Below are 24648 nucleotides of genomic sequence, written 5' to 3' on the forward strand. Positions count from 1 at the left end.
TGTTGTTATAAATAGAGTCTAATCCCCTTGCCTGTATTCTTGAGCAAATAAACGTGTTTAAACTAAACTAATTCAAGTTCAATGTATTCAGACATTAACGTGAAGCTATCAGATATACATATATCAGAGAGACAGTTGACCTACATGTATTATACAGTATTATAGCTTCTTAAAAATTTCACTAGCTTCTAAAAGTTATGTTTGTCGTGCCTTTGTAAACCTAAGTGATGGTCCAGTTCGACCTAGACAAACAAATATAAATTTTAATAAGAAGGCTTAGTTGTTGGGTGAATCAACACCAAATGAAGGAAGGAGGAACTAATTAACACAGATTTCACAATGAGATATCTCAGAAAACTTACAGTGCGAAGACCTAGCTGGCGCGTAGCTGCCGTTAGGCAAAAAAGCTTTTGCTTGCACTTAATTTTGCCATTTTTTGTTTTTGGAGATAAAATACATCCAGGAGAGGCATAAATGCTGCTCTATAACGCTATCTCCGCGGAGCTTGGGGGGGGGGGGCTTTGCCCCCTGGATTGCTGGCCCCAGACCCCCTGCCGTAATTTTGCCTACACTTCAATTTGGCCTCAGCTACGCGCCTGCCTAGGCATACTATTTCAGTTTATCTCGTATTAAACCGTAAGTATACCTGTATAGATCGCTGACCTTATAAACGATTTTATCGGTCAAGTTGTTGCCTCAATACCTGCGTGATGAGTAGAGTGTGACGAGATGTATTTACCTTTGCAGAAGTAATTTTGATTAGACTTTTTGAAAAAAAAGTTTATTATTTTATATAAACATGAACCATGTTTGAATGAGAAACAACATGTCGTATGAAAGTGCTCAGGTACAATTTGACTTCAGGGGGTAATAATTTGAAAGTGTAAGGAGCTATAGAATTCAAATTTCGATCCGATCCTGACTATATTTTTCTACAAAATATTGAACCTCGGCGCATGATTTGCAAATCCATTTTAGCACGACCATTATTAGTTGGTTTTGCTGTTAACAAGAACCACCATTATGTGCATACTGAGTAATTGACTGTATATGATAACTGTAATATTCTGTTTCTCAGTCATTGCCGTTATCTTTACAATCAGTATTTAGGTATACATTGTATATAAAATCAGATTTGAAGTACCTCGGTACTTTGAATTTTAGCACGCCTGCGTGCACGAGTTTATTCCCATAGAAACCTATAAAAATATGGCAATTTTGATCAATTCTATTAGCCTAGTACAAGAGTTTTCATTCATTTTTTTTTCAAGTAGTTATGAGGTAGTGTCAATTGATTCCTAATTTTATCCATCAGACCCCCTCCTGTCTATGAAAACAAAATTATCACTCATTAAGAACCAAACATTTATTACGTTAGCTCATTTTCATGTACGTAAAGCAAACAAATGTTAATTTCTAATACTATGCAGGTCTCATAATGCCGGCACCCAATTGACTAAACCCTTTTTGGATTCAGAGCTGGAGATAAATTCTAGGCATTTGTTAGCGGTGGGTGAAATCGAGTCGATGAGTTGCATACTGTTAGCAGTGGTCATTTTTAAATGTTGAACAGATGTGTGAGGCAAAGATCAATGGATTAGTCGTCCAAAACCCTTGAACTTTACGTGACCCCTCTGCTGCAACGTAAATGTCAACATTCAGCGGGGAGATAGAGGTATGTTTGTTCTAGTTTATTTTCATATTCTTTAGGTCAGTCACCGTGTATACCTAATGTCAGGTGGGATCAAGACATACATCCCTGTTACGCTGGTGTTGTAAACATATTCTCGCGTTTTCGTCGCCTCGTTTGATTTGTTCGCTACGCAGAAAAGTAAGTGGCTTTAATTTTAATCTTGTGAAATTAAATTACGTATGTTAGAACAAATTGACATGAATTTCCGTTTAAGTTCATTTGTATGCATACTTGTACGAGGTGTGTACCTGATACTAATCAAATACAGAATTTGGAATTGACTGTAATGTGATCGGATTTGTTACCTATTAGCGAACAGCAAGTTTATCATTAACCGCACGGTGCAAGTGTGTGCGACTCGTCGATTTAATAATTTGTGGCTATGGATTTTCAGGCATTTTAATGCGATAAAATAATCAATATGAACTTCATTGAAGCATATATAGTATGATACGTGTACACGTATATATATATATATTAACTGTAGTGGGAATACTCTTGATGGTTCTGATCAATACATGTACATGCTACAATTTTGTAACGTTATATATTTAGAAAACTATACTTTCATCGTCCACTTATATCAACCAAATCAAGAACGATAACTATAACTATAACGATAACTAAAAATCTGCCCTTTGTATCACCTCTGCCTTTGGGAGTGTGTGTATTTTAGAGGGATTGGTACAAAGTAGCAAGAATATCCATTAAGATTACTAGTATAGTGTAATACAGAAAGTAGTAAGAACGCTTGTTCGGACGACTTGTCAAAAAAACTAACCCCATTTCAATGGTTTCGTGTGGTTACTGTTGACATTAATAAGTACATTTATATGTAGAATCATGTAAAACAGACGTACATTTAGACTTGTGAAATTAATTAAGTGTGTTTAAAATATTTGTACCTTATATTCCAGTTATTTGAAAAGTTCTACATTTTGAAACGATGGACGACAATAGTAGCCAAGATACGTATTACTGCAGCAACTGCGAGCTAGATGAACTGAAGAAAGAGGCAGAGGAGTTCTGTCCCGAATGTGATGAGTACTTTTGCAAGACATGCGCATTGCATCATATGCGGAGGAAATTGACGATGAGGCATAAAGCACTGAAATTGGATGACTTGAAGACAATGCCGATATCACTCTTGTCGGTCAAAACGGTTTGTGAGGAACACTATGAAATTTTAGAACATTATTGCCCGAAACACGAGTTGCCATTTTGCGATTTGTGCGCGTCGAAACATATGGACTGTGGGGAAATAAACTCATTGAGTCAATTCCAGGGAGATGACTCATCAGTTTTCTTCGACGACGTAGAAAATAGTCTGCAAAACATGGAGCGTTCGATTGAGACCTTAATAACTGGAAAGTCTACAATGGTTTCAAAAATGAACGAACAAGCTTCCGAATATCGAAAGCAGATTCATGCAGTTCGTCTTGAGATCAACGACCACTTAGATAAGCTGGAAAAAGAGCTTGACAACGAAGTTGAAAATGCTTTTTTGCAACCTGTTGCAGACATTGAATCTTCTGTTAAAGTATTAAAGGATAATGATAAACAAATTGTTGAATGGAAACGTAAGGTTTCGGATGTCATTAGATGTAGAGACAAAGCTTCCGACGTACAGCTCTTCCTAATAACACAAGATTTTAAGAAGACGATAGGAAAAGAAGAGGTTTATGTGAAAAGCGTAAATAATCATAACAAGTACCAAGAGGTATGCGTATCATTCGCCAAACCGATTGAACAGTTTCTTAACGGACTTGTTTCGAGTTTCGGGAAACTTGACCATAGAACTACAGCGGAAAAGCTTATTGTTAATAACAAAGTTCCAGATCAAGTGCAAATTCCGTCTCCGTCGTCAAAAATCCAGTTTGCGGATCATTCATTGGAGTCAACACCAACACGTTCATCGGAGTTCACACCAAGACGTTCATCGGAGTCCACACCAAACACTACAGCAAAATGGGACGTTACGATTAAATTGAGAGAGAGGTTGGATTTAGATTTAGCACACATTTCTGGAGATATGAAAATTTTTGGATGTTCAGCTACTCCAGACGGGAATATTTTGCTCGGTGATAAAAGGAATCAACGTATAGTTTTGTTACATTCAGACGGTTCGCTGCAAGGATTAATACGCCTGAAGTACAAACCGAATAATATTGCTTATGCTGATGGTAAGATATTTTATACCTCCTATTCCGGCAAATGTGTAGGAAAAGTTGACATGGCAACGAAGCAACTGGAGAAAGAGGCAATATTCAACACAGCATGCGAGGCCCTGGCATTAAGTGAACATAACGTAATTGTTCATCTTACAGAGGTGGAGTATAGAATTCTTGACTATAACTTGCATACAGTGACCAAGATACCTATCAAAAACAAAAACTGCCCATACCTCTCTTTCTGTAAGGGAAACATTTATTTTGCCTATTGGAAAGAAAATACTGTGTTTTGTTGTGATATGTCTGGTAAAATATTGTGGAAGGTCAAGGACAGAAATCTATTGAGTCCCACCGGTGTCACCACCGACTCCGATGGTAATGTATATGTCAGTGGTTTCGAATCTAATAACGTCATGAGAATTTCAAACGATGGCAAGAGAAAGGATCTGATAGACTTAAAATATTCACTCAGAGCGCCATATTCTATATTTTATAACCGAGACACCAATAGATTGTTAGTAACAACAAAAGACACAACAAAGATATTAGAATTTGACATTATATGTTCTGTCAATTAAAACTTAGTTAACGACTCTATTTTATATTGCCACTGATTTCTAGAACACGTAGATTTACATGGTGGTAAAGTAAAAATATAATACTAATTTAACTCTTTTAATTGTCACATAATACTAGTTATGACATACAAGCGAAAACAAACTGTTAAGCAGGTCAATCGATACAAAAAGGACGCGTAATTAAGTCTTCAGTTGCGTTGCGATTACGGGTATTTTTTAATTAAAAGGAAAATGATCTTTTAATAAAATTATGTTTGTGAGGATGTTGTCAGCATTAATAATTCAGCAAGAAGACTTTATGTAATTTATCTGATCTATAAATGCTTTATTTTTTCAAATTCATGCCATTTCTTTTTCATATTTTCCAAATCTTTTATTAGAGCAATAAATTTCATGCATTTTAAGAAAAAAAAGGGAAATGTGTAATCTATCGAGTGCATTATTACTATGAGGAGTCCAATAAACCGACATTCAAAACGAGATTTGATGCTAATTTTCCCAATTTTAGGGGCGTTCACCTGGTAGGTCCCCTTAAAAACTCGCGCTTTATTCTGATTTAGTACCTCTCCTTTTTATTTTGATGTTTTGCAACCGATGTATCGATATCTAATATTAAGAAGGATGAGCAAAGGAAACTTTGAGTAGATAAAACGAAAGCGAATCACTTTAGTAGATTTTTTTCATTATTTCCTGGACTTAACGATTCGCACAGAGTCAAAATTCGTAACCGTGGTAATAATAGTCGGGTTATACTCGACCTCGGATGACACGAACCCTCGCATAACTCGAACATTCTTGCCTGCATGTTCCCTTCGACTTCGACTTATCGATGTTTTTCTCTTTTGTGATACGGATTGTCTAAAATCATGCAACAATTCGATTTTTGATGAGATAGGTTTAAACAAAAATTGCTGTTTTTAAGGCAATGGGGTGTTGTGATCATCATTGTCCCATGACTAAATGCACAATTTAAATATTTGTGCGCAAACATGTTTCAAGACATAGATCAGAAAGTTTTTGAAAGTGTATGAATGACTTTCCGTTGGTTACATACATTCTTTTTTGTGTTATTAAAACTGCGCATTTTTGAATCTCGGTTTATTGAAGCAAATTTTGATTTTTGAAAAATTGCAGTTTTACCCACTTTAGGGCTTGCTTAAATGGGTTTTGCTGCGATATCAGCTCAGCGTCACACAATATAATATCATGCAATAGCGATGATATACCAAAAGCACCTGTACACGGCAACGGTACTAGTTTAATTCAGGTTATAGCGATCGTGATTGAATAGGATTTTTTTTCTTTACAAGAAAAACTCGAACAGAACCGGAAAACTGAAAGCGTATACATATATATAATACTTCCAAATCAAAATAAACACAAATAACAATAATAATGCCTTAAGAAAGCTTAATCTATACATCAATGACAATGAGAAGTTTTTGTAAATTCTTTTAGAGAATTACAATATTGACATTTTTTTCCTATATAATCTATTACAAAAACTTCTCCTTGTCAAAGACAAAAAGAAGAAATTAGCACAAACAAGGAAAGGTTTTTGCTCATTTCTCCTTCTAGATTAGGCCCTGCTTCATCAAAAAATATTAAAAAAAAAACATGCAAACAAAAATGGATAAACAAAATTTAATATCTTAGCAGTTTTGTCAATTACACTGAATATGTGTTCAACAGTTATCAAAATACGAAGAAAGTGTAACCAAAGGAACCAAGATTCTAATGGAAATCAAACGAATGTAATCCAGGGACAAAGACCAGACTTGGAAAGAACATATTTTAAAGTAGCACTCCAGCTAAGAATCATGCAAAATGTGATTCATGGGTAAAAAGCCTACATATTTTTATTTTTGATATTTTGTTTGAATTGCCGTAGTGAACAGAAATTAACATTCAGTATTTCATATAACCCGTGTTCATAAGAGATAAAAATTATATAGAATACACTGTAAATTTCAAAATAAAGGGAGATAACTCTGTAAATGACACTCAAATACAATAGAATCTATTGGATTTTCAATGTTGATTAGCTCCTAAGAGCAGGCAGATTTGAATGAATAATTACATATTTCATGGTATAGACCCATAAAACAATTTAATTACAAAAATAAAAATATGTAGCCTTTTTTTTGGGTGTACCACATTTTTCAGATTTTGCAAGATTCTTACAGCTACTTAAAATAACCAAAATAATGCATAAAAAGTAATAGAAGTAAATGAGCAACTTGGACTCCACTATACACTGGGAACATTTACCAGGTGCACTGATTGGGTAAAAATTAAAAACTTGTTATCCACAAATATTTTAAAAAAAAATTAAAAAGTTTTGAAAATAATTAATCAATGTTTAATACAAATACTTTTATTAGCTCTGGTCAACAGAGTTATAATTACTGGTTTAGGCTCAAACATAATGACACATACATGTACATATACGTGCATTTATATTAAAGTGTATTTTCAAATGCTTTATTGAAAATTGAAGTACTCTGATATTTTGTATTTTTATCTTGTTTCTAAACAGTTTGATATGAAATTGGAAGAAAATGTTATTTTCATATTTGTTCAGAATAAAATTAACTTTTGTTGTTGTTGTTAATTGACTTCGAAAGTTACAAAATTACAGCCAATTATATCATTATAAATTCACATTTAATATACTGGGTCAGTTTGCATTTAAATATATCCAGATTATTGGTCCTAATCCTTTTTAATCCATCGTAGTGCAGATTATGCTTTGAATTTCTTTAATCGGCCTAATTTACAAATCATAAATATTGTCACAGTCTCTACAACGTTGCTAGGTTAAAAAATCATATTAATTGTATATGCTTTGCTTAAAATCGCCATGTAACTAATAAAACATCTTTCTTAAAATTAAACTGGGCCGCCAAATTGACTTCAGCGAACGTGCACGTGAGCGATTGGAACAGCGGAAGTGCATTGCGTACGTTTCTATGGTGAAATCTTTAACCGGAAGTTGATACTGTTGTGAAAAGATAGCCGGCGACAAGAACTCAAAATAACTTTGCAAAATGTTTGACGGAGATGAATCTGAAGGACCCAGAGGGACATTTGAAATATATAAAGCAGAAGCCGATTCCTTATTCAAACAAGGAGAATACAGAAAATCTATTGAGAGTTACACAACAGTAAGTTCTATATGCACAATTCCATGAACTGAAATTTCCTATGGCTATGGCCTTAAACGCAAGAAGTGGGAAACATTTATGTTTCAATCATCAATATATTTCCTATTCTATGAACACTATACATGTTACTTTACATACAGTGAAATAAATAATAATATCTTATTTTTCAATAAAGAGATTTTGTACTTGAGAAATATTTTGTCATATTCTAATATTGATCAATGATGAGCACAGGCACATAAATTGGTTCATTTCAAAAAAAGGATGAGAATGGGGCCGAGGTATTTTTTTTAAAATAAAACACGTGCCTGTGTTGATGGGGCATGCATTTTTAACTGGAGTTGATAAATGGCACATAGCCACTTCTTATCCAAATTACTGCTACAGCTAGGTTCTCCTGTTGAAAGTGCACTTCATACATTTGTATGTCACCACTCACCATAATGTCAGACATCAAGTAGAAATGAGTGGTTCTGCTTAAACTGCCAAATATAAGGACAAATAGCCTGAGAGGGGATCACTTGAACAGGCAAAGTATATAAGTAATACTTAACTATGAATGAAAACTTTTGCACTATTGTTAACCAACCAGGTTGGAATCCTATGTCTATTGTGTTATGTCTGCATGTCAATGTGTTTTTTTTCTGTTTTATTTTTATAGGCATTAGAACTACAACCAAATGATAAGAACTGCCTTGTATGTCGGTCCAGATGCCATTTACAATTAGGTGATACATATAGTGCATTACAAGATGCTGAGGCCTCCCTTGCAGAAGATAACACATTTCATAAGGTGAAAACTATTTTAGATCTTATCAGTTTTCCTATCACCCAGTGCATGAGAAAGTATGCCAATGCCCAAGGGATAACAAATTTAGATATTTCCCGTGACGAGTCATTTTATAAAATTCATATCCACCATTTTGTCTGCAGGTCACAATCTGCAATTTGAAATTTTTTTTTTTCATATTTGACCCATTTTCAGTGTAAGTGTTTGTAGGTATCAGGCAAAGTGGGAAAAATACATGTCAAAAACCCACCGACCTGACAATGTTATATCACTCAAGGATACTTTCTCTATTTGAAAATAACACTAATCGATCTCTGCATCACTGGCTTTGCTCTGAAATTTGTCAATAGAATGTTACAAAAATTAGGTTTTTGACAGTTATCTGCCCTTGAAATGTTCATTTCAGTGCATCTCAATGAAGTTATAACTCAATGCACCAGATATATGGAAAATATTGTCTTTTTTCCTTGATTCTGATGGCAAAAATAGTCAAATTACACTATCAAATGATGGTATTTTTTTCATACCATGTTTCACATACTGCCTGATTCTTACAGAGACTGACACTTAAGTTGCAGTCTTTTTAAGAATCATGCAAATTCTGTAAAATGTGATACACCCGAAAAAAGGCTACCTATATGAAAAACCACATGTTACTTTTGTCAATAAGTTCTGAATAGTAGGGGTTAATGATATGAGTTGTCCTTGTGACCAGATTTTAGTGATTGATTGATCACTTGCTCTTTTCTGAAAGCAGTATGGTTTTATACAAATGTCCAATGAATTTCGATAATAAATTATTACACAGGAAGTACTTTTATGGTAAAAATGTCTGACTTGATTTATTAGAATACATGTTCTTGAGATACAAGTTCATATCAATGCAACAAAATATTCTAGTAGTGAAGTATTTCTCCCCATTCCTGACTCACTTCTCCCTATCACTCCTGAAAGGGAGGAGTCACTTCTCCTATTCACTGAATCTTAGCTTATGCCCGGTTGAATTCTTTTACAGGGTGTTTATCAAAAGGCACAAGCACTTTATTATCAAGGAGACTTCGAGATGTCCCTGGTATTTTACCACAGGGGTCACAAATTGCGACCAGAACTGCAGGAATTCAGACTTGGTATACAGAAAGCTCAAGAGGCCATTGACAATTCAGTTGGATGTATGTACATGTACAAGGTTTTGAAATGTAACAAAGTTACATCTGTAATACTGTCAAAATGCACCGAACTATTTTAATTAGACAATATTTATTCCCCAGGTGTATAAAGAAATTCATTAAAAAAAGAAGGTGGGGGTAGTGGTGATCCAATCCAGAATTTTATAAAACAGGGATCAAGACCATAAATTGTACATTTTTTGCCAAAATATTACAGAAGAAAAAGATTCTTATAATAAGAGGTCAAATCCAAGACTTTTTGAGCCCCTGGATATGCCACCGTGTGACAATTTTATTTCCCAATAATTGTTTTGTAAGAAACATTTAAGCTTGATCATGACCAAGCCCCAATGAAGTTGAAAACAGTCTTAAAAAAGATATTACCTAAAGAAAACGCAACAGGGTGAAGGTAAAAAAATATTTTGCTTTGTTGTGACATTTAGCACCTTTGTTTTGTTATAACGGTTGCTTTGCAGGTATGATCGTGGAATCCATTCATTGCCTGTCCACAGTTTTTGTTGCAGTTGTTTCTACAACTTGCCCCATAATATTTTGACACAAACTTTATTTATGAATGCCGTGATGTGGTATTTGTTTGGTTTTAGGCTGAAGTGATATCAACTTCAGTTTGACAGCTTTGTTTAGATTTGGATCATATATTTACTCATATTATCCTAAGGTGAGCTTTGATCACAGTTTTTTTCTAGTTTAATTTTAAATCATCCATTGCCGTCACTAGGCGTCCATTGTTGTCTGTCGATGTTGTTAACAATTTTTCAAAACTCTTCTCCTCTGAAACTACTTGACCAAACGGAACAAAACTTGGTATGCATGTTCCTTGGGATATCCTGCATAGAACTGGCGTGGGGATTTTTGATCCATTGAAAAACATGGCGGTTGTTACTAAGATAGAACATAGGGGTCAGACAGTAGTCTTTCGCATATATTTCCAAAAGTGTTAGGTTTAGCCAAATTTTGATGGAGTAAAAGTGTTTAGCATGATGAGATCTATCTGTGGTCAAATAATCATTTTAATCTATTGAGCCGTGTTGGAGTTATTGCCCTTAATTTTATATCTTCCAAAAATCTTCTTCTCTGACACTACTTGACCAATTGGAACCAAACTTGGTATGAATGTTCCTTTGGGTATTATGCATAGAACTGATTTGGGGATTTTTGATCTGTTGAAAAGCATGGCCGTTGTTACTAAAAATAGAACATAGGGCATAGGGGTCACACAGTAGTTTTTCATGTATACCTCCAAACTGTTAGGTTTAGCCAAATTCTTTCAATAGCTGAAATTATCCTTATTTTTTTGGACTACATAAGTCTTCAGGTATAAAAGTTGTCAGATGCCTTCTTATAAGAGTTATTGCTGTTGACAGGGGAAAATAACACTTTTTTTTTTTTTTTTTTTTTTTAGTTTTCAGCCAATGTCTTGAAAACTGTGATAGATTTAAACTTTCATTTGCTGAAATGATCCTTATGATAAGTCCTATCAAAGTTTTCTTGTGTCAAAATTGTTGTTGACAACTTCTTGTTTAATTTATTGCCCGTGAAAGGCATAGCACAACAGGTGAGCGATTCTGGCTCCTGGGAACCTCTTGTTTAACATTACTTATGCTTAATTTTTCAGCTCCAGAAAAAGTCAAGCTTACCACAGATGGAGATTTGTCTTTCTTTACACAAATGGATGAGGTAAGAAGGAGAGTCACAGTCTTTCCAAAGGTTTGTCGGATGGTCGGATATCACCGGTAAAGATGTGACTGGACTGGTAAAAAATCTGGAACATCAGACCAGAAGTCCGGAAAATTTCTTACATTTAAGACAATCTTGATTCAGGTCAAGAGAGACGGTAAAACTGGGTTCAGTCCAGAAAATAATATGTCATCAGAGGACCGAATGTCCTGAAAAAAAATTGAACCTTTGGAAAGACTGGAGTCAATATTTTTTTTTAAAACTATCAGTTGCTTTGCTACCATATGAATTGTCAATAATCAAAACGGAACATTTTGTTGTAATCCTAATAGAGTTAAATTTTATGTTCTGTAAAGGCATCCAAAACTGAAGTTATATTGTTTATCAGTAAAATTACAGGGAATTTCAAAGTAACACCATTAGACAATTTTTTTTTCTTCTGTAAAACCTAGATTTAACCCACCATTTAGTTTTAAATGCATGTACCAAGTCAGGACCATTGTGGTACTAGCTGCTCTGATGGTGTAATATCTATTTTGCCAGATTTATTTTGGACTTGACTTGATTATGGATCAGATTAGTATTGCAGTAATTGTGTTGTTCCTCTTATTTAGTATCATGTAAAGTCCCAAGATAAAAATATCAGGCAGTAAAAACAAAAGAAAAACATTATTATTACTAATAAATTTAATTTACATCTTACGCAAGTTGCATTTAATCAATAGCTACACTTTAATGTTTTTCAGCATATTTTGACAATAGCCATATTTTTGTACTTGACCTGGTGACACAATTACATAGAAAATGTACAATAATTTTCTTATCAGTTCAATACACTTTTGGAATTTTCTAGTTAGTTTTCAGACAGTTTCCATTGTTTTGAAATGCTTATACATGTACCTATGATAAATGACAGTTCTGAGGTCTACATTGACAATATGTTGACTTTAACAAGTATAGTTTCATCTGAAAGACATGCAGAGTCATCCAGCCATTCAGCATCTATTTGATAATACACTTTAAGTAGCCTTAATTCATGTAATATACCCTTTTGATAATCATATAGTACCCTACGGGTGCACCTGGTCCATGCTCCCAGTTTTTAGTGGAGTCTGAGTTGCTCATTTACTTTTGTCACTTTGTATGTTTACTCTTAATTCTGTACTTTTTTAAATATTTTTTTGAATTTTTTATACAAGTTTTGATAGAACTTTTTTCATTGTGTGATTCAACTGAAATATAGCTGTAAACTTTCACTTACACTTTCATTTTTGAAACATTACTTGTTTACCACTAACTGATACCAACAAACTTTCTCAGTGGGTGTTTCTAGAAAAGCGAAGGACACTTACCCTACCAGTGCACCTGGTCCATGCTCCCAATTTTTAGTGGAGTCCGAGTTGCTCATTTGATTTTGTTACTTTGTATGTATGATTTTAGTTACTTTATGTCCTTTGTTACGTATGTCTGTTTTCCATGTCTGGTCTTTGTCCTGGATTACATTCTTTTGATTACCGCTATAACCTTGGTTACCTTGATTATTCTTTCCAGTTTGTCTTGTAGATCAACTGAGAAATACCAGTAATGGAACATAAATATGTGGTTCTAGAGGAATAAATTGCATAGTGGAAAGCACCCACTTCTTATAAGGCATGCTGAAGGGTTTCCATCTTGAAAACATTTTTGAGCAAAACGTTTTCTGGAACTATTGAATATCTGCATTTGCATGATTCTAAGATGAAATTGTATTGAATGTATGTCAGGCATGACTCTTGACCACTTTATAGTACAATTTATTAGGTTATCTACTAACATGTATGTAAGATACCGGTATTGTGTAACATTACAAAGACCTTGTGGACTCATGGGCTACTGTAACCATTGTTCAAAATTTACCCAGGACTGAAATTCACCCTAAGCTTTAGGATGTATTACAATGTATTTATATATAATACCAAATATATAGAGTAATTTTTGCAGGTTGCTAATTTTTAAGTCTAAAACTAAAAAATAAATTGTGAGACGTATTTACACTGAGATTTAGTACTAAGTGCACTACTAAGCATATGCCATAATTTTTGTATTTAAATCACTAAATTTTACACTCACCAAAAAATATATATATATATATGGTATTTGAAATTTTATGACCACATGTAATCTATTCTGTTACTTAAATACAAACAAAGTTTTGTTTTTTTTTCTTAAACATGTATTTATTATTTCCAGATGGGTTTACTTCTGAAATCCTTAAGATGTACAAACAATTTACTGGTCCAAAGTCATAGTTTTTGGCAATTAATGCCAAATCATGCACTATAACGAAATATTTTTGCATATTTGCGACCTGCCATTTATCATATGCCAACATGACCAACTGTATAATATTTTTTTTTTTTTAATTTTCAATGCTTTTTTTTAACAGAAAAAGCCAAAGAAACAGCAGTACAACACTTACAAAAAATTAACCACAGCTCCAAAACGTCACAGGTATGATCCTAGTCGGCCAGCAGGCAGCGAGAAAACAATCAAACAGTTACTGGGTGAATTATATGGTGACAGACAGTATCTGGAAAAACTGTTGAAGGAAACTGGTAAAGTCTGACATATTTTAGGAATTAATGATAAAGGTTTTTGAAATTTAATTTTGAAAATAGAGAGATAATTTTTTTTGGAGACAATCAGGTTTGCATTTTTTTTTTATATTTTGCATTTCTTAGCTTTACAACAATTTGTCTAGTGGCTTATTTCAAGCACTGTATAGTTCATAAGGAGGTAGACCTAGGGTAAGGGACATAACTCATGAAATCAGGGATATGTTTGTATGATATTCTATTTCACCATAACCTCTCAAACTTTTGTTTGAAGCAAAATAAAATGAATCCAAGTTAATTAGATGCTGACATAGGTTGATGTAAAATGCTGAATACAAACATTGGAATGATTTTTAAGAGATGTCTCTTACCCTAGGTCTACCTCTTTAAATATATTTCATGGTGAGTTTCGCTAGAAATTTTTAAATTTCTAGCAATCTGATAGATCAAAATTTTAATTGAGCTAGGTTTTTAGGAAAGTTCAACTTGACAAAACTGTAGAACTGTAGGAAGATTTTTTTTTTTTTCTAACCTAAAGAGTTGAGTACCATGTAACTATAACCTAAAGAGTTGAGTACCATGTAACTAACGTAGCACAATTCAAAATTACTTTTTAGATTCAAGATCGGATATAGGAAAGATGATCAATAACTTGGTGACAGAAGGTCTCTCCTATCTGGACACACGGACAGATTTTTGGAGACAACAGAAACCAATGTATGCCAGGAAACATGAGCGAGCACAACAAAGACCAAGACCTGATGGTGGTACAGGAAAACTGTCTCCTAATGATTACATTATTAGAGAGCTTGAAAAGATTGATGTTGGTGGGTGATACTTTATGTTCAGTGATACCTGCCTAAACTGAATTGTGAAAAAAAAGAATACAAATCTTTCATATCTGCAAAAGACACTTTTTTATCCCTGTGTGTCAGCAGACCCCTACAATTTCAGCACAGTTTCTATATTATTTGACTGCAAATTATGCTCTATAGATTGTGAATCTCTCCATTATATACACGTTTAAATGACACAAAGTTCAAGATTTTACGACCCATTTTCATAAAATACGACTAAAACTACCCCTTGTCTTAAAGTAGCATAAACAGGGTCTCTGTCTGTTTAAACATACTTTGAACCTGAGTTAACCAAACATCTGTTGAAAACAAATTAATTCTACAGTCCAAAAAGGCTTCAGTTTATATAGGTTTTACTGTAGTACTTAATTTAGATATGGTCTTGCTCTCACAAAGAGCCAAAATGAGGGAGGTCCACAGTCTTCTATCATTCCAAAGATTATGAAGACTTACAAGGATTCAAATTTCTGTTCAGTAGCGTGAAGTCCTAGACTTTTCCAAGTTTCAAAACTTGGTCTGTCTACTTGAGGAAAACTAAAAGTCTCTTATGAAGTGTCAGTGAAAATGGTTAAGGTCCTAAGTCAGAAATTGTTGGACCCGGATCTTGGACCAACACTTATTTTATCCTAACACCATTGTACTTATTTTTAATTTTAGTTACAATGTTTTTCAAACACTGAAATGGTCAGAAAACTTTAATCAGAAAAGTTTAATCATTGCTTTTAATTATATCAGTAGTACATGTACCATGTATGTTGGTTCAACTACATTAAAGTGCCTTATTTCTCCAGATTGAAAACCCACCTTTACCTTATTTCCCATGTAGTTGGACTACTCTATTTTTTCAATTTGCTTTTCATTCATAAAATTGAATTTCGTGCATGAGAAACCAGGATAATTAACAAGAAATATATGGCCTCTTAATCAATTTAAAACAAAACTTGTCTTTGACACTGAATCTTTCTACTTCACAGCTCAGGTTGAAGGTGACTACCAAGAGGCTCTGAGACGGTCACAGCGCTGTCTGTCAACAGTTCAGAATTTCACAGATGATCAAGTTCCAAACAAGATAGAAGTGATAGCCAATCTCCACAGCTGTATAGGTAATGCCTTCCTGGAGATGGGACAGTACGAGAAAGCTCTGGATCATCATAATACTGACCTCAGTATGGGAGAGGAAAAGTATGTATTTATAGGAGTCATAATGAGTGAAATTAGAATATTACAAGATATCAGTTCTGGTCGTTTAACTTCAAGCCTCGGCAAGTTTTTTTTATGATGTTGATGAAATAAAACTATATAATGAAAAAATAAAAAGCAAATTGATATTTTGTGATGTTCTTGTTTAACAAGTTAGGCCAAATAAAATTAATTATTTCATTTTCATCCCCTATTGACAAAAATAAAAAAAAAACAATAGGGTGAAAATTTCAAAATCTTGATTTTTTTTGCATCAGTTTCTAGTATTGCAATACTTTTACACACAAATCTTTTATTATTCCTCTGAAAATGTTGTGACTGAAATTTGAATGATAATGCATCTATTATGTCACCACTTGTTATGGGAAAACATCACCATGTTTCTTCCAACCAATCAGATTTCATAGGCAATGTTTAACAATCACACTACAGAAAATCACATGTTTATTACCCATTGTCTTTGGTGTGGTATCACAACTGTCTCTCCATCAAAGAAGAATTATCAAATTATATGAACATACCCTTTAATACATGTTTCCCTGTCATAAGAATTAATCTTTAGTCTAGTGTGATGTCATAAATTTATTTCACAGAAAAATAAATGCTTTGGGTTAGGTCATAAAAAAAATCCTAAGTTCTCATCCAACATTTTCAAAAAATAATTAAGGGAACCAAGTTTTTAGCACTAGGGAACCAAGGTTCTAGCAGTAATCAAAAGAATGTAATCCAGGGACAAAGACCAGACATGGAAAACAGACATACACAACAAAGAACATAAAATTACTAAAATAATACATACAAAGTAACAAAAGCAAATGAGCAATTCGGACTCCACTAAAAACTGGGAGCATGGACCAGGTGCACAAGTAGGGTAACAAAATTAGGAGCAGGCAAATTCTATTTTTTTTTCATTTTTTATCACTTTAAGTGAAAAATGTTGCCAATTTGGAAGAAGTTGGGGAAAAAATCAAAATAAAATTTTTCAGGGAGGGTGAAAAAAATTGGGTTGGGAAGGGTTGAGAATCTAGGATAATTACAGATTTTTAGTACCTTTAACATGGAATACTGAATTTCTATACAATATAGTGTTATTACAGAATAATTGCATGAGTTTTACTAAAAAAACTGTAAGAAGTGAACACTTGATGTCACACATGTTAACAGAGACATTGCCATTCAGTAAAAGTCCTATTTTTCAGTGATATGGAGGAAGCTGTGTCACGAGGTTTAGACAATATGGGTCGTGTCCACGCCAGGCATGGTAATTTCCAGAAAGCAGTTGAGGTGTAAGTCAATGTTTTATAATCAAAACCAAGTTATTTTCATTTTCTACAGTTCCTTTAATACCAAGCTGACTTATTTTAATCATAAAAAAATAGAAAATTACTAGTCCAAAAATAAAATTAGAAACTAAACAAATATCTATCATAACCTATTAAAGTTTACCCACAGCTTCAAGTTAAATGCTTTTTGTCAACTTTGTTCTAGTTTTTGTATTCTGCCGCACATAATGGTAAAGTATAATGCGATACCCTCAGAAAAAAAATTGCGGTTACGTTTTAAATTAAGAACATAACAATTAATTGTTTTGAAACTGTGCACAATCGTTTAGTATTATAAATTACAGGTTAAGTTCACTTTTGACTTCAATCCAAAAAAGACTTTTCGAGTTATGCCATTTTTCACTTTTTACCATCCCCCCTTTTTTTCCAATACATGTTTCCAGATGACTAATTGAGAAAGAATCAATGAATTGTTTTGAAATTTGCATAGTTGTTAAGGACTTTAAAACACAGATTGTATTGAATTTTCATGTAAATGCAAAAATATTATTCGAGTTATGCCATTTTTCACTTTCGTACCATTCCATCCCCCTTTTTGCCAATACATGTTTTCAGATGATAACTTGTGAATGGGTAAAACAAGTCCATTTTTCATCTAAATAAAAAAAATACCTTTTTGAGTTATACTGCTTTTTTAATTTTACTTTTAAATAAATAAGCGCATGCTGGGGTTTCATTTAATTTCACATTAGATGCACAATTTTTGTTATTGGAAGGTACTTTGACTTAATGTAAAAATAGTGATAATTCAAAACAGCATCCAATATAACTTTGATTTTCATTGGATAATGTTGTAACCCACTTTTGAGACCCACAATTTTAGGGAGACACAGTTGTTACTTTACAGTAAACTTAATTATGACCTTGGAATCCACCAGTAATACCTCAAAATCATTCTGTTCTGTTTTCTTCTAACTCATAAACCCAAGTTATTTTTTCGAAGTCAGATCACCACTTTTACTCTTACTGATGTTCACTTTTGTAGGCTTCAAATGGGGAGTCCTTAAAACAAATGTACAACATTTCAAATGTCTATATTAGATTGGTATTTTTATGTTTTGTATAGGCACATTGTAATAACAAAATATGTATTGGCTTTTGTCATGTGTTTCATTGTGACTATACCATGAAAAGCACTTACGATTTTTTTCATATAAAAATGAAATTCAGTTAAGATTTTCATTAATCGATGTCTTTTCACAGGTGGGAGAAAAAGCTGCCGATGTCTAAATCACCTCTAGAGAGTACCTGGTTGTATCATGAAATAGGTCGCTGTTACCTAGAAATTGGTAAATATGAGACGGCAAAGGATAATGGCGAGAAGTCCATGGTGGCAGCTGAGGAGGCTGAGGATCAAATGTGGCAGCTACAGGCATCAGTCCTGGTGGCACAGTCTGAAGGTTAGGAAACAACAGACCAATCATTTGATGTTCATAATTGGAGTATGGCACTAGGAACAAATTTGAAATAAAAGGGTTGGACTAAATTTTAAAATGAAAATATACCAGGGAAGAATGGACAATTAGATATACTGTAGTCTAAAAAGCATCAACTTTTAAATGAAGTAGTGTTCTAGCTAGAATTTTCACCCAATGCCCTAGGAAATAGGCTTAGCTGAACTAATGAAAAGGGGAGGGCAGTGAAGTTGCTTAAAAATATAACACCAAATTTTTTTTCTAAGAAAATAATTTGGCTCAGATAAAAAATATAGCATTATCTTTGTCAAAAACAGCAAAAGCAATGCCAGTGCCCAGTTCAATAAAAAGAAATCTAAACTTGGGATTTTCCTCAAATTCTTCTTCAATTTAAATTTTAACCAATATGGACTTGCTTTCATAAAAAATTAAAAAATTGAGATTTGACTTGTTTCCCTCAAAAATCTTCAATTTCAATGATCTGATTGGTTAAAATTTGAGTTGAGGAAAATCTCAATTTGAGCTTTTTTGAGATACCAGCCCCTGATCACTTTAAATTGGAGATAAGAGAAAAAACTCTGGATTTGATGAATTTCTCAATTTTGAGATATTTTTATGAAACTCAGGCTTGTTCTCCATTCTACTCCATTTGTGAGTCAAGAAGTATAGAACAAGAATCCTTCAAACTATGCATAATGTTTAAATACATATTAAAGATGTGCTACTCCAAATATAATGAAATGTGGTAGAAAATGTTTATTGTTTCTATTTTCTAGCTGGTTGAACTTAGACTCAATATATGTAATTTTTATATTTCAGTGAAACTGGGAGATCTAAGTGCAGCAATAACAGCTTTTGAAACATCATTAGATTTGGCAAAATCACAAGGTAACAGATATTGATTTATTGACATCTTTATTGTTTTTCCATCGTTCTTACCGCCTCCTTCTTTCTATCTCAAAATTGTTGTGATACTAAAAAATATCAGCGATATCCAATGACTACATTATGTCTAGTCAGATGTGAAGTCACCAATAAACATAATATCCTCAGTTTTGAATGTCTTGACGGAACATTAAATATCAACCTATCGGGTTTGCTGTGATATTTACTGCCTATACTTCAAAACTGCCATTATTTTGTACTTCAAGTTGGTGCAAAATATTGATTTTTTTTTTCATTTCTATGGAAACCCAAGTTATTATATATTCATATCCATGTTCAGAATTATTTCCTATCCTAGTGTCAAACATCATATTTTCCTTCCTTACTACATGTACCTATCCATATTAGTAAAAACTATGAATTCAGAAATTCTTGCAATTTTGGAATTTAAGTAAAAAATTCATTTTAATTTTTGTGATTTGGAAGAAAAAAAGACACATTTGTTTTATTAAAAATACATACTGTGAGGTTTTAATTATTGTGATTAAAAGCCCATCACATTTTTTGCAATGATTTAAACATCATGATAACAACACAGATTCACCAATCCATGGAACTAAAAATGTGATCATTCATCGATCAGTCAATCCAGTGATCCCTTCCATTTTACATCATGTGACTGATGATTTGTTAATATATTTTACAGATTGCTTGTTTAGGTTATTCGTTTTTACACAAAATTTCTTAATAAAACAGATTCAGACGTGAACTGGTAAACTTGCACTTTTTTTTTAATTTAATACATTTAGTGGAGTACAAAATGTTGATTTTTTTTAAAGCTAAAAGTTAATTTAAAATGGCATTTCATTTGATTTGTTCCGATCAAATTTCTGAATTACACATGAACTGATCATCCATAATTTTATATAACGAAACTACGAATGGATTGGTCCCCTGTCATTGGTCTTCCAGATAGTTGCACTGATTGGTGTGTTCAGGGACTGTTTTCTTTTGTTAAAGCCTTTTATCTTGGATCACTTAATGCCAGAGGATATGGCAAAAAACAAGTTTTTCAAATGTTTTTTATTATATATATTTTTTTTACCAAATTCGTAAAGGAGACACATCAGCACAATCAGCCATCAAAAAGGCCATAGATGATGTTAATCAAAAGATAGCAAAGGGCAACACATCTACGAGTGCTAAAAAAGAGCGGCAGCAAATTGAACAGGAAGGTGAAAGAGAAGTCCAAACAGCCGTCTCATCACAAAGAGATGAAGAAGACAAAGAGAAAGAAAAAGAAGTAAAAGAGGAAAAAGAAACAAGTTCAAATAAGTCTGATAGTGGAGAGAAAGAAGAGAAGAAAAAAGAACCAGAGATAGGTACTGGTGAAAATTAATTTATGAGTGCCATTTTTATAATTAAGACAAAAGTAACAGGTTTGTGTTGCCCTTCTTTTATTTTTTCTGTTAAACTCCCTATACACTAGTTATAATGTGAAAGCATGATTCTAATTATTTTTTTTTCAAGAAAGTTTTTAAAGGGATGTAACTTGTATATGCACTGCTTTAAAATTTGCTATCACACAGTGAAGATACCTTGAAGAGCTCAGCTACTTTAGAAATGTACCCAAAATTCACATTAAACTCATGATAAATAAGCACTTTCAGCATGCATTTCAATGCACCATAATTGAATTAATGCAGTAAATGTATTTAACACATGATGTATGGAAAATAAGCGTTTAAATGCCGACTTAATAAGTACTCTTTGCATGATAAAGGGGTATTTTCAGAAAGTATCAAAATCAGCCCCAAAAACCTTAAGTGTTTCACGTAAAATTGAAAATTGCATAAATACCCTTGTCGATTATGCCCCTTCATTAAAAACAAAGTTTCAATGCTTTTCATGCTTGTTTTGTACTAGGATTAAAGATGAAAATGGGGCAAAATTGTACAAAAACAGCATTTTGTGACTACATTGTGACTCGATGATTCTAAAGCGGCTTTTTTTCTGTATAATAAGATTCAGACATCATTTGAACTTTAAAATATGCAGATATAGAAAATACCAGATAGTAAGTTGAAATTTCAACAAAATTGTAGGCCTGAAACAAGTGTTAATGAACCTATCCCTTTGTTAATCAATTACATTGTAAGTATTTGTAAGAATCAGGCAAAATGAGAAAAATCAGAAACATACATGTCAAAAACCCACCAATCTGACAATGTAATATCACTCAAGGATACTTTTCTCTATTTGAAAAGAAACATTATTTGATCTCTGCATCACTGGCTTTGCTCAGAAATTTTTCAATTGAATGTTAGAAAAATGAGGTTTTTGACAGAGTTAACTGCCCTTGAAATGTACATTTTGAATGCATTTCAGTGATAATGTAATTCAATGGTCCAGCATGATATGGAAAATCTTGGTGCAAATGCGGTCGAACTTGGATGGCTCGAACACCTGCAATTTCTTGAACACAATTCAAAGTACAAATCTTTCTCCTATATAATCAATATAAATAACCTTGGATTTCTTGAACTAACTAGTCGGTCCTTTCGGTAATAAATCTTAGTGAATAGCCCTCAATAACTCGAACTCATCAGCCATTTTATCAGCTTGGGTAATAAAAGGTGTGAAAAACTGAAACCCTATCATTAATCAGTGTCATTTAAGTTAATTACAGGTAATATTTAAGTCAATTAGGTAGTTTTGATCTATATAGTACTAACTGATGTTCAAGAATGTTCCAAAGTTGGTTTGATGAAAGCATGAAAGAAAATCAGATGAAAACAAATTATTAACCAAGGAACTCGAACTCTGAACATTTTTAAAAAACAACACAGCATTTTTAATGTCCACAAATCAAAATAATCTTCCGAAAGTGAATGAAAAAGATCCACAAACTAGGAAGTAAGCAATTTCTAACGATAAATTCGAACTCGGACCAGCAAGGAAAAAATTTGGAAATATACGAACTTCAGTTTCTCAAACTCCCGATAACTCAAACACATTTCAATGGTCCCTTGGAGTTCGAGCTACCGAGGTTTGATTGTAGTCAAATTACACTATCAAAATGATGTTTTTTCTTCATACCATGTTTCACTTACTGGCTAAATCTTATAGGGACTGACACTTAACTCTACTCAGAATTTTCATATTCATTTCCCATTACCTGTAGCATGATACACAAGTTATATTTTACACATTTAACAAGAACAACAACATGCTCCTCTTGTTCTAATTTCCAGAAAGAAATATGTCAGTTGAATAAAGAATTTTTAATGAAAGAAAATGCATCCTCTGATGTGATACAATATAGGAAGCTCAGATTTAGTTTTATATTAATTTATAACATATTTTTTTACTATATAAAGCTGTTTTGAATATCTGATAAAGCATTTGCTGTTTCATCAGTATCAGGTATTGTGACATTGCAACCTTTAACGCACCCCTACTCAGATTTCTCTAACGTTATTTTATTTTGCATTTCTCTGGATTTTCCATAGATGCTGACTGTACAGATGTTAAAAAAAGATAAAAAGCAGAAATAAAACAGTTTTAAACAAATTATTTAAATTGAAATACAAATTTACTTGAGCATCAAAACTAGACCAAAGAAATGGTTATTTCCTCAACAACTAAATATCACTAATTTTTTTCTGTTCAAATATACGATAAAACATATAATACATAGGAAAATTTGTATCATAGGCCATATCACCCTCTACCAATATCTGCCCTCGGGATGATATGGCATGTGATACAGGTTTTGTCATGTAATATTCATTATATACTACAAGCATATGGTTTTCCTTATCAATTCCCATTAAGCATACTAAAATAAGAATGTAAACATCAGATTTATATATAAACAAAGTACATGGAAGTAGTTAATTGAAAATTAATTTCTTTTCAACAGTTTGTATAGTAGCCCCTACTAGGTTTGTTTTTCAAGAATTCACTGACTTAAATATTCAAATAAATTTAAATGATCATAAAATGGAAACACAATAATGATTGGTTTCTTCTTTAATTTTTTTATCACCAGAGAAAAAAGAAAGTCCAAGAAATGATACTGATAATACCAACGATAACAGTAAACTAGAAAGTACAGAGGAAAAGAAATCTGACAATGGAGGAGGAAGCCAAAGTGGAGAAAACAAAGATGAAAAACAAGATAATACAACATCATAAATTTCTTTTGGCAACTCATATACTAAATTTCAATGAAATTGGATTAGAAATCAGTGGACAATGTTATTGCATGGACTCAACTTGTAAATTGGAGTATTAGTATGGTGTCATTTGAATGTAAAAAATTAATGAGCATAAAAAAACAATAATTAGAACACCTCAAATTACATGTATTTGTAATATTCTCTTCTAGTCAAGACTTTAGGTGAAGAGGAAGAAAAAAAAAATTTTGATGTGAGAACTCTTCTTTGATAGTAAAGGAACTTTATTCAAATGCAGCACCACCTACCTATTTTTTGGGTGTGGGGGGGGGGTGGGGGGTGGGGATGGGGTAGTAAGGTGCATTGGAAGACTAAATAGTATTTTAAATTTGATTTTTAAATAATGATTAAACATTTTGGAGCTACTAGTATTATCTGATGTAAGTTTATCCACAATACTCTTATGAAATACCTCAAATTTTGATCACTTTGTGTTCCTTTTTTCTGTTTTTTGAACCATTTATATTCATTTGATTTTATCTACTTTATTTCTACTCAGTAGGTATATTTAGCTGTTAATAAGTACAAGAAATAAAACAATTGATCTGATTGGTACAAGAATGACGTAACATTAAGTATAAGTCTATATAAAAATCAGACAAGAGGTGATTCTAGCATGTCAAAAACCTGACAAATTCACTTTTATTTCTTGAAATAGTTACACACCACACAACCAGTCTCTTAGTTACAATTTTTTTTTATTCGGTTGTTGCTCTTTTGAGATAAAAATTATAAAGATTTTGTGTGAAATTAGAACTATACAAGAGTTATCCTTCTTGATTTGGTTGTTTAATGGGAGATGAATGTATGGTTTTCCAAAAATACAGATAAAATTACAGAAAGGACTTTT

The 24648-nt window shown here is 32.9% G+C and overlaps 2 protein-coding genes across 4 annotated transcripts; both read left to right on the forward strand.

Moving 5' to 3' along the window:
- Positions 1 to 1354: 1354 nt before the first annotated feature.
- On the forward strand, positions 1355 to 4703 carry LOC148612641 (uncharacterized). Of its 2 annotated transcripts, none has more exons than XM_088594295.1 (2): positions 1355 to 1675; positions 2611 to 4703. In XM_088594295.1, the coding sequence occupies exon 2, from the start codon at positions 2640 to 2642 to the stop codon at positions 4440 to 4442; it is 1803 nt and encodes a 600-aa protein (XP_088450421.1). In that variant the 5' UTR covers positions 1355 to 1675; positions 2611 to 2639; the 3' UTR covers positions 4443 to 4703. The 2 variants fall into 2 exon arrangements, with proteins under 2 accessions (XP_088450421.1, XP_088450422.1); XM_088594296.1 differs by lacking the exon at positions 1355 to 1675 and adding an exon at positions 1715 to 1831.
- Positions 4704 to 7428: 2725 nt separating this feature from the next.
- Positions 7429 to 23926, forward strand: LOC148612642 (outer dynein arm-docking complex subunit 4-like). 2 transcript variants are annotated; one of them, XM_088594297.1, is made up of 12 exons: positions 7429 to 7609; positions 8271 to 8402; positions 9415 to 9568; positions 11202 to 11263; positions 13689 to 13857; positions 14475 to 14684; positions 15689 to 15896; positions 17114 to 17200; positions 18461 to 18657; positions 19492 to 19560; positions 20676 to 20939; positions 23612 to 23926. In XM_088594297.1, the coding sequence occupies exons 1-12, from the start codon at positions 7493 to 7495 to the stop codon at positions 23755 to 23757; spliced, it is 1815 nt and encodes a 604-aa protein (XP_088450423.1). In that variant the 5' UTR covers positions 7429 to 7492; the 3' UTR covers positions 23758 to 23926. The 2 variants fall into 2 exon arrangements, with proteins under 2 accessions (XP_088450423.1, XP_088450424.1); XM_088594298.1 differs by having other exon boundaries at positions 20676 to 20996; positions 23612 to 23747.
- Positions 23927 to 24648: the final 722 nt, after the last annotated feature.

Source organism: Perna viridis, chromosome 7 (genome assembly GCF_037379345.1).
Source record: "Perna viridis isolate PV_CMFRI_1.1 ecotype Kerala chromosome 7, ASM3737934v1, whole genome shotgun sequence".
In the NCBI taxonomy this organism is placed as follows: Eukaryota; Metazoa; Mollusca; class Bivalvia; order Mytilida; family Mytilidae; genus Perna; species Perna viridis.

Excerpts from the sequence above, each read along its gene's own strand:
- LOC148612642 (XM_088594297.1), top strand. The coding sequence starts at position 7,493 with ATGTTTGACGGAGATGAATCTGAAGGACCCAGAGGGACATTTGAAATA. Across the intron at positions 13,858-14,474 it reads AAAACTGTTGAAGGAAACTG|ATTCAAGATCGGATATAGGA; the intron begins GTAAAGTCTGAC and ends ATTACTTTTTAG. Across the intron at positions 17,201-18,460 it reads TTCCAGAAAGCAGTTGAGGT|GTGGGAGAAAAAGCTGCCGA; the intron begins GTAAGTCAATGT and ends GTCTTTTCACAG.
- LOC148612641 (XM_088594295.1), top strand. The coding sequence starts at position 2,640 with ATGGACGACAATAGTAGCCAAGATACGTATTACTGCAGCAACTGCGAG.